Raw genomic sequence first — 14,844 nt, forward strand, 5'->3', positions numbered from 1 at the left:
CATTGATCTCAAAGAACCAACTTTGATGACTGTTACTGATTTTCTTTATGGTTTTTCTATTTTCTGCTGCAATCATCATTATTTCTTTTATTCTGATTATTTTAGGTTTCATTTGCTTTTCTGTTTCTAGTTTCTTAACATAAAGACTGAAATCATTGATTTGAAACCTTTTTTAATATTTAGGTGTTTTAGTACTATAGACTTTCTTTTAAATACTATTTTTACATGCATCCCACAAAATTTGAAAAGTTGTATATTCATTTCCACTCAGTTCAAAATACCTTCCCTTTTGATCTCTGCTTTGACCCTTAGGCTATTTAGAAGTGTGTTATTTGGTTTCCAAATATTTGGAGATTTTTCCAGAGATCTTTCTGTTACTGATTTCTAATCTAATTTCATTATGGACAGAAAACAGACACTGTCTAATTGGAATCCTTTAAAATCTATTAAGACTTGTTTTATAGCATGAAGTCTGGACTATTCATAAACACTCCATGTGCATTTGAAAGAAATGTGTAAATTCCATTATTGTTGGAAGCAAGATTCTATAAATATCAATTCAGTTAACTGGGTTGCTAGTGTTTTTCAGTTCTCCAGATCCTTACTGCTTTTCTATTTGTTCCATTCATCTATTTCTTCCTGCAGTTCTATGAGTTTTACTTCATTTATTTTGAAATTCAGTTGTTAGGTGCATTGTTATGTCCTCTCAATTGATGCCTTTATCATTACGAAGTGATAGTTTTATCCCTAGTAATATTTTGCTGTAAAATCTACTTCATCTGATACTAACATAGTCCCTCCACCTTTCTTTGGATTCATATCAGCATGGTATAACTTCCTCATCCTTCTATTCTAACTTGATTTTTATCTTTAAAGTACATTGCTTGTAGGCAACATATTAACTGGGACTTCCTATTATATGTCTGTCTTTTAATTGGGGTATTTAGACCACTTACTTTCAATGTGATTATTGATCTGGTTAAAGTCTTGCTATTCCTTTAAATTTGTCCATTTGTTCTCTATTTCCTCTTTTTCTCTCTTTTTTTGGATTGTCTATTTGACAACCTTTTACGATTCCAATTTATCTCTTTTGTTAGCCCATTAGCTGTAACCCTTAGATTGTGGGGTTGGGAGGCAGGAGATGCTCTGAGGTTTACAGTAAACGTCTTTATCAGTCTGCCTCCAAATGATACTATAGCACTTTGTAACAACAAAAGATTTTCCCATTTCTCCTCTGCTGGTCTTCGTGCTACTGCTGTCATAAATTTCCCACAAAACCCACAATACGTTGTGGTTGTGTTTCTATAAATGGTCAAATACATTTTTAAAATTTTTTTAAATAAGAAAAAATATTTTATATTTATTGTATTTACCATTTTCAGTACTATTTCTCTGTGTGTATCCAGATTTATATCAGGTATCATTTTTCTTATGTCTGAAGAAGGCCTTCTAACATTTCTTACAGTGCAGATCTCCAGGTGATGAACTATTTCAGCTTTGGTATATCTGAAAACATCTTCATGTTGGCTTCATTCCTTAACTGCTTTAAAGAAGTTACTCCAAGCCGGGCGCAGTGGCTCACATCTGTAATCTCAGCACTTTGGGAGGCCGAGGTAGGCGGATCACCTGAGGTCAGGAGTTTGAGACCAGCCTGGCCAGCAAGGTGAAACCCCATCTCTACTAAAAATATGAAAAGAATTAGCCAGGCATGGTGGCACATGCCTGTAGTCCCAGCTACCTGGGTGGCTGAGGCAGGAGAATTGCTTGAACCTGGGAGGCAGAAGTTGCAGTGAGCCGAGATCATGCCACTGCACTCCAGCCTGGGCGACAGAGCAAGACTCAGTCTCAGACAAAAAAAAAAGGTTAATCCATTATCTTCTTTCTGGCACGCATTGATTCTGATGAGAAGTAAGCTGTCAATTTCATCTTTGTTCCTTTTTATGTAATGTATTCTTTTTTCTCTTGCTGCTTTTAAGTTTTTCTTTATCACCAGTTAAGCAGTTAAGACTATGGTATGCATTGGTGTGGCTTTCTTCATGTTTCTTTTGGTTGGGATATGTTGAACTGCTTGGAATTGTAAGTCTCTAGTTTTTATCATATTTGTAAAATTTTCAACCATTATTTCTTCAAATATATCGTCTGTCCCCAATCCCCCTCTCCTTCACCATCTCCAATTACATGTATATTTGGCTACCAGAAGTTGTCCCATACCTCCCCACTGCTTTATTTTTTCCAGTCTTTTTCTGTGTTTCATTTTAGATTGTTTTGTTGCTAAGTTTTCAAGTTGACTAATCTTTTCTTCTGCAGCATCTAATCTGCAGGCTAATCCTGTCCAGTGTATACCCATCTCAGACACTATTTTCAATTCAGGTATTTTTAAATATCTTCCATTGCTAACATGCTCAATCTTTCCTCTAGTTTCTTGAACAGCTGCAATATGGTCATAATTATCTCTGTCATCTTTGTTGACTAATTTTATCACCTGCAATATTTCTGAGTTGGTTTCCATTGATTTTTTTTTTTTCTGCTCATTATGGATCATATTTTTTGCTTCTTTGCATGCCTGGTAAGTTCTGATTTGATGCTAGACACTGTAAATTTTATCTTGTTGGGTGCTGGATATTTCTGTATTCCTGTAAGCTTTCTTGAGCTTTCTTCTGGGACACAGTCAAATTACCTGGAAACAATGTGATCCTTTCACGTTGTGCTTCTGAACTTTGTTAGGTGGGACCAGGGACTACAGCTAATTTTGCTCTACTGCTGCAGCAACACCCTTCTGGATACTCTGCCCGACAGCCTGTGAATAACAAGGTTTCCGCTCCAACAGGTGGAATAAAATCTATTCCCAGCCCTGTAGGAGCTTTGAGCATTTCTTAATCTACTGCTTTTAGGTGGTTCTTTCCCAGGTTTCCAGTGGTTTCTTTACTTGCTTGCACTGATCCATACACAACTGAAGACTCACACTCTGCATATCTTCAAAGTTCCTCTGCAAATCTTCAGAGCTCCCCATCTCTCTGTACAGCTCTCTATGTTCCTGTACTCTGCCCTGTGAACTCTCCAGGCTCCACTCCAGACTGCCAGCTCTGACTCCTAAACTCATGGAACCCACCAGCTTTGGCTCAATTCCCTCTCCCGGCCCTGTGGCCTGGAAAGTGGCACAATCATAGGGGTCACCTTGCCTGTTTCCCCGATCCCAGGGAAATGATTGTTTTATATATTATATATGGTTTTTTTAGTTGTTTAATGTAGAAGAGCAAGCCTGGTCCCCTGGTCCCACTCCATCTTGGCTGAAAGCAAAAGTCTATGATATATCTATTATATTCTGAAAATTATTTCCCACTTTGCACTGAGTTACTCTTTCATTTTATGTTTTCCCACCTTTGAACTTAAGACTTCAGAATGTTGCAAAAACTAATTTAATATTTCATTAATAGAAAGGAAGGTCACGAGAAGGTAACCACTAACTTTTCTCACACAATTAAGTCTCCATAAAAAAAATCAGTGGAAACATTTAGGCAACTTAACAAATACACTACTGAAAATTAGGATGCCCCAGGGGAGTCTGAAATGTTAAAACACACATTTCAATACAAAAATCAATAAAGTTTGGAAAACCATTAAAATATCAATAGGCAATAAAATAATTCTTTGCCTCACAGTAAAGGTTCTAAAAATAGAAGTGGTACAATCTGTAACTTATTGGATGCTGGATCTACATTAGAAGACCTTTGAGAAAGTATAAATACCTAAAGGAAAAAAAACAAAACTAAACCAATGACTAATCTATATGGACGAAGAATACCAAACACCTAATAATCAAAACTACGCACCAACGTTCAAACCTGATAAGGTACCTTTATCAGACATGATGGTAAGATTCCAAGGTAAAGCTATATTAAGATGCTTTTTACTTTACTTATAAAATAATCTAAATTATAGAAAAGCACAGAGTAGAACAAAAAAATTCATTGAACCCACTAACCAGATTTTACAAATGTTAACACGTAGTCATATTACTATAGATCCTTTACTAATTTTTTTTTAACTAAGTAGAACAATCTGGAAACAGCTGAAACCTTTCTATCTTTCCCCAGTCCCACTGCTACTCACTTCCTAGAAGAAGCCACCTGCCATCCCTAGGTTAGCACACCCGCTCTGTTGTTATACTCTCATTCCAAAGATTAATAGTCGGAGATGAGAAAAATAGTTTTGTTTTGTTTTGTTTGAGCAGGGTCTTTCTCTGTTGCCCAGGCTGGAGTGCAGTGGCACAACCATGGCTCACTGCAGCCTTGACCTCCCAGGCTGAAGCAATCCTCCCATCTCAGCCTCCCAAATAGCTCAGCTACAGGAAGGTACCACCAGGCCAGGCCAACGTTTTTAAATTTTTAGTACAGATGAGGGTCTTGCTATGTTACTCAGACTGGTCTCAAACTCCTGCGCTCAAGCCATCCTCCTGCTTTGGCCCCTCAAAGTGCTGGGATTACGGTGTGAGCCACCATGCCAGGCCACGTATTATTTTGTGTATTAAAATTATAGAGTTAAGTACTTAAAGAATCTGCAGTACATCCTGTAGTAGAGTAGTAAAAACAAGAAAGCATTGCCTTAACAATATGTTGAAGGAACTGCCTCATGTGATGAGGCAATAATACGTTACGACTGTGCTGCAGTCAAATTATTGTATTCCTTTCGAAAAAAGAGAGGCTTCAAGGGAGTGTTTCTTTACGGAAGAGTGCCAGATAATACATGGAGAGAGAATCACAGAATTGGAAAAATCAGTTTTTCAACCACCAATGATTCAGATAAGGATCATCAATAAATGCTAACACCATTAGAAACAAGATACGTAAACGGTCTCCACGTTTATCACTCCACAGACTACTTATAAATCAGAAAGACACTTTTACACCAGGAAAATCTGGTGGAGGGCACCTTTAGCCAAAGGATTTAAATCTGTATCACCAATGAAGGGATAAACTGGCATTCAGTGTTTCCTGATGTGATGCAACAAGGAAGAATCACCTACATCAAGGCCAGCAAACTATTTTGGTAAAGGCCAGCGAGTCAGCATTTCAGGCTTTGTGGGCGAGTCTCCATCTCTGTGACAGTGTCTGTCACAAGTATTCAACTCTACCACTAAAGCACAAAAGTGGTACATACATGGTCCACAGACTGTAGTTTGTTAACCCCTGACCTACACGGTAATCTTGCCAAAACTGCTTAACCTGAATCTAATCATGAGAAAACAATCTAGACAAATGCAAATTATGTAACATTCTATAAGACACTGCCCTAAATTTTTCTTTAAAAATTAATATAATCAAAAATGAAAGAAGGTGGGGGGACTGTTCCAGATTAATGGAGATTAGAAAGACATGACTTGTCACAAAAAGACATGAAGGACCCTTCAACGCATGTTCAATGCATGTTTCTATTTTTTTTTAAAAAAATACAGATGGGGTCATACTGTGTTGTCCAGTCTGGTTTTCAAACTCCCAGGCTCAAGTGATCCTCCTACCTCCACCTTCCAAAGTGTTGGGATTACAGGCATGAGCCACTGTGCCTGACCCCTTCAATGTATATTTCTAAGTAAAAGAGGCCATTCTGAAAAGTCTACATACTGTATGATTCCAATTCAGTGACATTCTGGAAAAGATACAGAGATAAGAAAAAAATCAGTAGTTGCCAAGGGTGTAGCATGGGGAAGGAGAGGATAAAGAAGTGAAGCACAGCAGATATTTTAGGCAGTGAAACTATTCTGCACGGCACTGTAACAGTGCTGCATGACATTACCTGTTTGTCAAAAACCCAAAGAACTTTGTAGCACAAAGAGTGAACCTCAACGTATGCAAAGTGAAAAAAAAAGGTCGGGCGCAGCAACTCATACCTATAATCCCAGCACTTTGGGAGGCTGAGGCAGGCAGACTGCCTAAGTCCAGGAGTTTTGAGACCAGCCTGGGCAACACGGTAAAACCCTGTCTCTACTAAAAATAAAAAATAAAATAAAATAAATAGATAAAAATAAAAATTAGCCAGGCATGGTGGCATGCATCAGTAGTCCCAGTTGCTAGGAGGCTATGGTGGGAGAATCACCTGAGCCCAAGAGGTTGAGGCTGCAGCAAGCCAAGATGGTGCCACTGCACTCCAGCCTGGGCAACTGGAGTGAGACCCTCTCTCAAAAAAATTTTTAAAAACATTATTTAAGTCAGGGGATCCCAGGAAAGAATGCAGGTGGTGACAAGAGAATCTAATCTATCTGTACTACAAAAGCTACAACAACCTTACTGAAGGGAGCAGAAGAAAAAGTGCTGACCTAAATAACTCTGGCAATGAACAGATTTTGTAAGACTACAGTGCTTATGGTGAAAGGACACAAAAGGACTGTATCTAACTGACATCAAGTGCTTCCCATGGGGATACACTGCTATACCTGTATGCTAGAATCAAACAATTAAACAAATGGATAGCAGATGGTGGGACCACGTTTCTCACTGTTGGTGTGGGAATTAACAGATAAGCAAGGAGAGGAAGCTAGAATGAACCATAGGGTAATGGATCAGAGATGGAAAGATCAGTAAGAATTCATGTTTAACATATTTATATATAGATCGTTACATATAAAAAAATTTATACATATGTACATATGCACAGGTTAATACAGACACAAGTGTTTCTTTGCCTGATCAGCTGAGACAGTTTAAAATGACACTCCTTGGTCTTTAGATATCTACTATAGAAAAAAGAAAGAAAGAAAGAACACTCTAGTAGCAATGAACACATCTACTACCTAGATCCTGGTTTCTAACACCATTTTCTACTCAAAAAGAACCGAGACTCTTTGGAAATAAAGCTGATTCTAGGAACAGGACATGTACAAGACGAGTCTGGAGCATCCTGTAGTACCAGAAAGTAAAAGTACTGAACACATGCACCCATGCACACTGAGGGCGTATGTCAGAGGAGCACAGGCAGCAACTGAAAGAGCTCCCAAAGCTAGCATAATCTGAGCAACAAAGTCAAGTCTGCCATACAGAACTTCAAAGGATTTTTGTACATATTTTATTCTAAAGGAAGGGGAGCATAACCCCCGAGTGTTTAACTGTGGATATGAATTCCTTCTGAAAAGTACAATTTGAAAAGGAAAGGAAAAAAAGAGTAACTTTACAGTAGAGCAACTTGACATGACTTCTGCCACTTAATCAAGGTCAACATCAATAATCCTAAATCATGTGGAAAGCGTACACCTCTGACACGATCCGATAAAATCTCTCTGTGCCTCTGTGACCTTCCTCTCAAAAACCCGTAAGCCCAGTCTAACCATGAGAAAAACATCAGACTGAACTAGAAGGTTGGACAGAGCTTCCAGTGTTCTTTTTCATAGTTGGGATGACTTTACATTTGGAAACCAGATCTGAAGTATTAGTAAGAATCGAAATGCTTGCAAATTAAGAACAATTAAAATAATTTTATGTTATCTAGATAACTGGTTTGTCTAGTATTCTGAATCTAAAAAATACAGTCATCTATAGATGTTAATATATTATGATACCTCTATGATCATAATATTGGATTAATATCCATTTCCCAGGCCCCAGGTGTGGTGGCTCATGCCTGTAATCCCAGCACTTTGGGAGGCTGAGGCAGACAGATCACTTGAGATCAGAAGTTTGAGACCAGTTTGCCAACGTGGTAAAACCCCATCTCTACTAAAAATTCAAAATTAGCCAGGCATAGTGGCGCACACCTGTAATCCCAGCTACTCAGGAGGCTGAGGCAGGAGAATTGCTTCAACTTAGGAGGCAGAGGTTGTTAGCCGAGACCACGCCACTGCACTCCAGGCTGGGCAACAGAGCGAGACTATGTCTCAAAATAAATAAATAAATAAATAAATAAAGTTCTCATACATCAGCAATAGGTTTATTATATTTATATGGAAATATATACATTTATATTTATTGTATTTACATGACTTAAGGTTTTGATGACCTGATGCTCTAGGGTCATGATTCTCAATGGGGAATGAATAAAATTTAACCAAAATTTTTTGGCAGAGGAGAAAATACAAAGAATGATGGTAGGTAACTAGGTTAACCTGTGGATGGCAAAATGTGACTACAAAAGAAAAGAACATTTAGAAAGCCTTGGGGAGGGAGGAGGATCAAAAAATAAAATTTAATTTAAAAAGAAAGGAAGGCAATAAAGTGTGTAAAATAACTCCAAGAGATTTTTCTTCACAATGACCATTTCTGTAACTGTACAAAATTCCCTATGCCACTGCCAAACAATCTCGCTAGCACTCAGCATTCAAAATACTAGAGCAAGATGAACTAAATTCAAAGACCCTTTTGACACAGAGTCCATCCATTTATTTCAGAGATCCCACTCAAGCAAGTGAGGCAGTAGAGAAGAATAAAGAAGCAATTTAGTGCAGTGTTTAGTAAGAGTACATGTTTGATTGTTAATATGCCTGGGTTGATTTCCAGCTTTGCCTTTTACTACCCATGCAACATCAGGAAAGTTTTATTTATTTATTTATTTTTTTGAGGCACAGTCTTGCTCTGTTGCCCAGACTACAGTGCAATAGTGCAATCAAAGCTCACTGCAGCCTCAACTTCCTGGGCTCAAGCGATCTTCCCACCTCAGCCTCCTGAGTGCTGGCATTACAGATGTATGCCACCACGCCTAGCTAGTTTTTGTTTTGTTTTTTGTTTTTGTTTTTGATTTTGGAGAGACAGGGTCTTGCTATATTGCCCCGGCTGGCCTCAAGCTCCTGGGCCCAAGTGATCCTCCTGCCTTGGCCTCCCAAATTGCTGGGATTACAGACATGAGCCACTGCAGGTGGCCAAGCAAGCTTCTTAAACCCTCTGTTCCTTAGTGTCTTCACCTGTAAAATGGTTCCAAATTTAGTGGGATGCTGTGAGGATGAAATGAGATAATCTAGGTAAAATTCTTAGTATAGTACCTGATACATAGTAATGTTTGCTATCATTATTATTATTACACATTTCAAAAATCCCTCACTATCAAACTATTTGGTCTTTGTTATGTACACAATTCACAAAAGGCAAATATGTGGCCCATCAACCTTTCAGAGTTCCATAGTACCTCAAATCAGACGACAAAGATAGGCTTGGACACAGAGCCCACAACGCAAAAAAGCCTGTACCCCAAAAGTTCAGTCAGTAGAACGCATTTCCTTCTACTTTTAGTGAGTAGAACGCATTTCCTTAAGTGCACAACTGAAACAAGCAGTGGCTGTTATTCCCACTGCAGATGAAAGGTGTGAGTAGGCGGGTCTGAGCATCTCACTGTGACCCGTACCACTGCTCTGCTGGGGAAGGCATCGTGGTACCTGGGAAGAAAAGAACACCACGACCCTGGGAAAGAGACATCTTCCCCTGCCACTGCAGCAGTTTGAAAATACATCTTATTCTCAAGGACTTCAAGAACCTAGTCTGCACTGTACAAAGAACATCATAGCACTTGCTATATCAACGTTAAGAAACACTGCAACCCATAATACACATAAAGATTATAAATAAAAAAGTAGGGATTTGTTTCTATTTCAAACTCTGACTATGCTTTGGGTAATGACCTCTCAAAAGCACGACACTTTCTAATTGACACTGTCAGAGACCAGGAAGTGGCCCTCAAATTATGCCTCTATAGCTAAGGATTTTTTTTTAGCTAAGAGCAATTAAGCAGCAGCAGATGCAGGAAAGCTCTCAGCCCTCCCTCTGTTTGCCTAAAATCAGGACATATAATAGATTTACAAAGACAAAAGGTATCTTGCCCACCTCTCTACCAGGGAAAACAAAGGTTAACCACTGAAGACAACTTGAGACCCTTATCAGTCTAGAGATGGCACAACAGAATCCACATTAACGAGCTTTACTATCTATTGGTTATTCACCTTCCCACAAGTTGTCACCCTGAGAGATTCAGAGTTCATTTCCTTTGTCTTGTCACTTCCCTAAAATTGTACTCTTCTTTGTTGAGGATGCTACCTTATCTGGGGCAGTGAGGAGAATGAGAGAGAACGGGGAAGAGGAGAGAGGGCAGGGAGTGAGGGGACCTGTTTCAAGGTGAGCAGGTCTATGTGAACCTACCCCAGAAAGTCCGAGGAAGCTGAGAGGCTGAAGAAAGAGGCTGACACATTCAGTTTCTTAGAAAGACATATTGAATAGGAACTTACAGACAGAAGCCATGTCTGTGTCTCAGGCTTTGGCAGGACAAGACAATGGATCCACACACCATCCAACCTCCAAATACATAAGCCCATTAACAACAAACCTAGATACTGTCTTTTATTAATTTAAAAAAAAAAACAAACAGCCAAAAATGATGGTCACAATCCCTCATGAGGACACAGACTATTCAGTGAGAATCCCTGAGGGAGGCCCTCTGCAGATGCCAGGGCCCAGACCCAGACCCAGGGCTTATACCATAGGAAAGGGTGATCTGAAGGGATGTGTAGGGCAAGCAAAGTACAGTAACATCAAGGTTGTTTGACCTAAGGTCAGGATTTATAGTAAGTACCTGTTCTTACACAAGGAACAGTAGATAACCTGGAAATCTTAGAGGCATCTCGAAACTGGGGCTAATGAGAAGTCAATATGGCAGATCAGCATCCAAGATGGAGTTGCTCTGGCCTCCACAGGAATAAAACAAACATAACAAAATGTTCACACGGGGAATCTGTGTGAAGAGCATCCAGGAATTATTTGTCCTGTTCCTGCAATTTGTCTATGACTCTGAAATCATGTCAAAGTAAAAAAAATTACATTGTACAGCAATATTATGTGTCAAAACCAATGGAACTATACAAGAAATCTGCAGATTGCACCATATATAAATAACACTTCAATTAAGATAATAAAACCTTATTTTAGATGTTTTCTCAAAGGTTGACGATTAGAACACTTCAATAATTAAAAACAGAGAAGAGAAACCCATTGAGGACATAACAGAATAAAGACTAACTTCATGCATACTTTTAGTTTGAAACAATAAACTAGCACCACCGTTTCTGTGTCTGTGACCCCAATTATCAGCAGCTCTCATGACTTCCTGCTGTACGGCCCCCGCTCCCCTCCCGCCAGCTTCCCCATGTGACCACCCCACATCCCCGTGCTCAGCTGGGTACCACAGTCAGCTACACTGCACTCCCTTGCTAATCAACCTCCAAATACATAAGCCCATTAACAACAAACCTAGATACTGTATTTTATTCATTTAAAAAAAAAAAAAACACCTTAAAAAAAAAAAAAAAAACAGCCACAAATGATGGTCACAATCCCTCATGAGGACACAGACTATTCAGTGAGAATCCCTGAGGGAGGCCCTCTGCAGATGCCAGGGCCCAGAATAGGGCTCACCCAGCACCTGGCTTAGAACCCAGGTTAATCTTTCAAAGTAATTTAGGATTTGTTAAAGATTATTATTAATGTCATAGTCAGCTATTTTTAAAAAATACTAGTAAAACAAAATGGCTTCCACATCTCATACCTTGCTTTAGAAATACGATAAATTCCTTTACAGTTTGGTCCAAATTCACTCCATGATACACTATAGGTTTGAAATTGCGATGCTCAAAGGAACGGATGAGGCGAACTGTGATGGTCACTTCTTCAGGAGCCATGTGAGGAAATTCCTGTGGCAAGAGACACGAGAACCGTCTGAATGAAGCCAGCTCACAGCTGTCTACCAGCACCTAGCCTGCATCTCTATCATCAGCTCTCTGGCACCAGCCCTCTCTTCCATGCTGCATGATGACTGACAGAGTTCCCAAACAGAAGCCAGGTTCCAGAGTCCCCAGCAGGGTCAAGTGATTATGCCCACCTATCCACTGCAATCCTGGACGGCTCTGTCACAGACACAGATGTTCTGACCAGCAGAAAACTGACAGGGTACAGAAGATGAACCAGAGTAACACAGGGGCGTGTGTACGTGCGGAAGCAGAGAAGCAGAATGACCAAACACAAACACATGGCAAACACACGCCCATTGTGGGTACCCTATGTCAGTGGGCCCCTCAGCTGGCCCTGAGATGGAAGCACATTTATATTAGAATCAACTATCAACAGACAGCATTTCAATCTCATAAATGCTGCCAGACTTCAGGGCTGATTTAATTATATATGATGGTGTACCCATCTTTCACATTACTAAAGCTCAGTAGGTACATTTCATCCTAAAACTAAGTACCAGGCACATGTGCCAGGTCTTCATGTTATCTCATTTAATTCATTCAATTCTCTCACCAAACCATGAAGCATTTTGCCTCATGCTTTAGTGAGAGAATTAAGTGAGATAACATTTTAAAGATGAGAAGACTGACTTGGAGAGATTGCATCAACTGCCCCAAATCATAAAGCTGGCAAATAATGGAGTCAGAATTCAAGCATCAATTTAATTCCAAAGTCCATGCTTTCTAATACACACACACACACACACACACACACACACACACACACACACACAAATTGGAAAACCACCCGAAATTATTTCCTCCAAAAAATTTCTGCACAGTTGCCAATGTTTTTTTCCATGCTTAAAAAATACTTTTGTTTTGAAATATTTTAAGCAAACAGTTAAAAAAAAAAACCTGCTACACTATCCTGTCAAATCTTAACATTCTGATGCAACTGCATCAACTTTTAGGAAGAAAACACATCAGAAGTCCCATGTACCCTCCCCAATTCCACCAGCATTTCCAGCCCTGGGACGACAGAACAGTGACTCACACACACCAATGCAATAATTTTACACTCTAATTCATATCATTTGAATCTACAGAAAATAGACTGTTATGCACAGCAATAACAACACTTTCTATATATATTTTTTAACTTTGTTTTGTTTTGTTTGAGACAGGGTCTCACTCTGTCACCCAGGCTGGTCTCCAACTCCTGAGCTCAAGTGATCCTCCTGCCTTGGCCTCTGAAAGTGCTGGGATTATAGGTGTGAGCCACCATGCCCAGCAACACTTTCTGTTATATATCAACAATGCTTACATGCCAGATACTATTCTAAGTGCTTAGCACTCATTCTATCATCGACTGCCCACTCACCTCCAATCACCCTGTGAGGTTGGTAAGATCATCTCATACAGAAAGAGTGAAACACAAATAGGCTGAAGAACTGTGCCTACAGATACACAGTATGGTTAACTTTATATACATGGTGTATTATATGTAGCTTCCACAAGCCTTTCAGCATCACTTTTCATTTATCTGTGTTGAAAGATATAACTCTAACTCTCATATTCACTTTCTGAAGTATCAAAAACCCATTTGTTTTAAAGAGACAAGGAGGGCATAGTTCTATCTAGTAGTATCTACTTTGTGCTACTTACAATTTTGCTTGTAACTTTAAACCATAATATACGGTAAGAGTAAGTATTAGAAAAAAATACCTGTAATACTGATAAATGTAAGGAAAGATATACAACCTCACTAGTAGTCAGGGAAATTCAAAATAACAATGAGACATATCACTCGTCTAACTGATAAATTACAAAGTCTAACAATACCTCCTTTTGGCAAGGGTAGAGAACAATGACAACCTCATCAGTGACGGCAGGCACTTAAAGGAGCAGTACTTTTGGAGATAATTAGGCAATCTTCAGTAAAACTGAAGATACACATACCTTTTGATCCTACAATTTCATTCATACATAGGTACCCTAAGGAATCTCACATATATACACAAGGAGGAACCATAAAATAACATTAATAGCAGTGTGATTTTTTAACTGCAAAAACTGGAAACAACTGTCCATCAACAGCAGAACAGATAAGAAAAGGATGGTGTACTCATACGATGAAATATGACAAGCAATCGAAATGAATGGATTGGAACTGCAAGCATCAACATGGATAAATCTAAAAAATACTACCATGAGTGGAAAAAAGCAAGTTGCAGAAGAATCAGAGCAATCCGTACTATCATTTATACAAAGTTCATAAACACAGTCTTTATTTTGTTTCATACGAGACAATTAGTCAGGCACGGTGGCTCACCCCTGTAATACCTGCACTTTGGGAGGCTGAGGCGGAAGGATCATTTGAGGTCAGGAGTTCGAGACCATCCTGGCCAACATGGTGAAACCCAGCCTCTAATAAAAATATAAAAATTAGCCAGGCATGGTGGCGGGTGCCTGAAATCCCAGCTACTCAGGAGGCTGAGGCAGGCAGGAGAATCTCTTAAACCCGGGAGACGGAGGCTGTGGTGATCAGAGATCGTGCCATTGCACTCCAGCCTGGGTGCCAGAGCAAGACTCGGTCTCAAAAAAAAGAAAAAAAGAAAAAAGAAAGGAAACAATCATCTGAGGTGTGGGAAGAATTACATACTTGGGAAGGAATAAATTGGGGCTTCAATTATATTAGTAACATTTTATATCTTAGGCAGATGTTAGGTATATGTTTTTTTGTTTGTTTGTTTTGAGACAGAGTCTCACTCTGTCGCCAGGCTGGAGTATGGTGGCGCTATCTTGGCTCACCGGAACCTCCCTCTCCGGGGTTCAAGCAACTCTCCTGCCTCAGCCTCATGAGCAGCTGGGACTACAGGTGCGCACCACCACGCCTGGCTAATTTTTGTATTTTTAGAAGAGATGGGGTTTCACCATGTTGGCCAGGTTGGTCTCGAACTCCTGACCTTGGGTGATCCACCTCGCTCGGCCTCCCAAAGTATATCATTCTTTATGCCTTTTACTACGTCTGGGATATTTTATAACACACACAAGCAAGTCACATTAATTTGGCCTGGAAAGTCTCTCTCAATCTTATAAGCATGTTTTGTGGTTAATTAGTTTAATAAATCTTTTCACAATTTCAATATCAGTTA

At 39.4% G+C, this 14,844-nt stretch overlaps 1 protein-coding gene across 15 annotated transcripts in view; it reads right to left on the reverse strand.

The window, feature by feature from the left end:
- C11H2orf76 (chromosome 11 C2orf76 homolog) overlaps positions 1 to 14,844 on the reverse strand; it is a 91,203-nt gene that overhangs the window by 60,657 nt on the left and 15,702 nt on the right. For all 15 annotated transcript variants that reach the window (XR_002725013.2, XR_002725012.3, XR_004229196.1 and 12 more), the window contains exon 2: positions 11,506 to 11,650. Coding sequence is in view for 12 of the 15 variants with exons in the window: in XM_023185179.2 (XP_023040947.1) it covers positions 11,506 to 11,638 (133 nt within the window). In the remaining 3 variants the exon portion in view is untranslated. The remainder of the gene's footprint in view (positions 1 to 11,505; positions 11,651 to 14,844) is intronic.

This window comes from Piliocolobus tephrosceles, chromosome 11 (genome assembly GCF_002776525.5).
Source record: "Piliocolobus tephrosceles isolate RC106 chromosome 11, ASM277652v3, whole genome shotgun sequence".
Lineage (NCBI taxonomy): Eukaryota > Metazoa > Chordata > Mammalia > Primates > Cercopithecidae > Piliocolobus > Piliocolobus tephrosceles.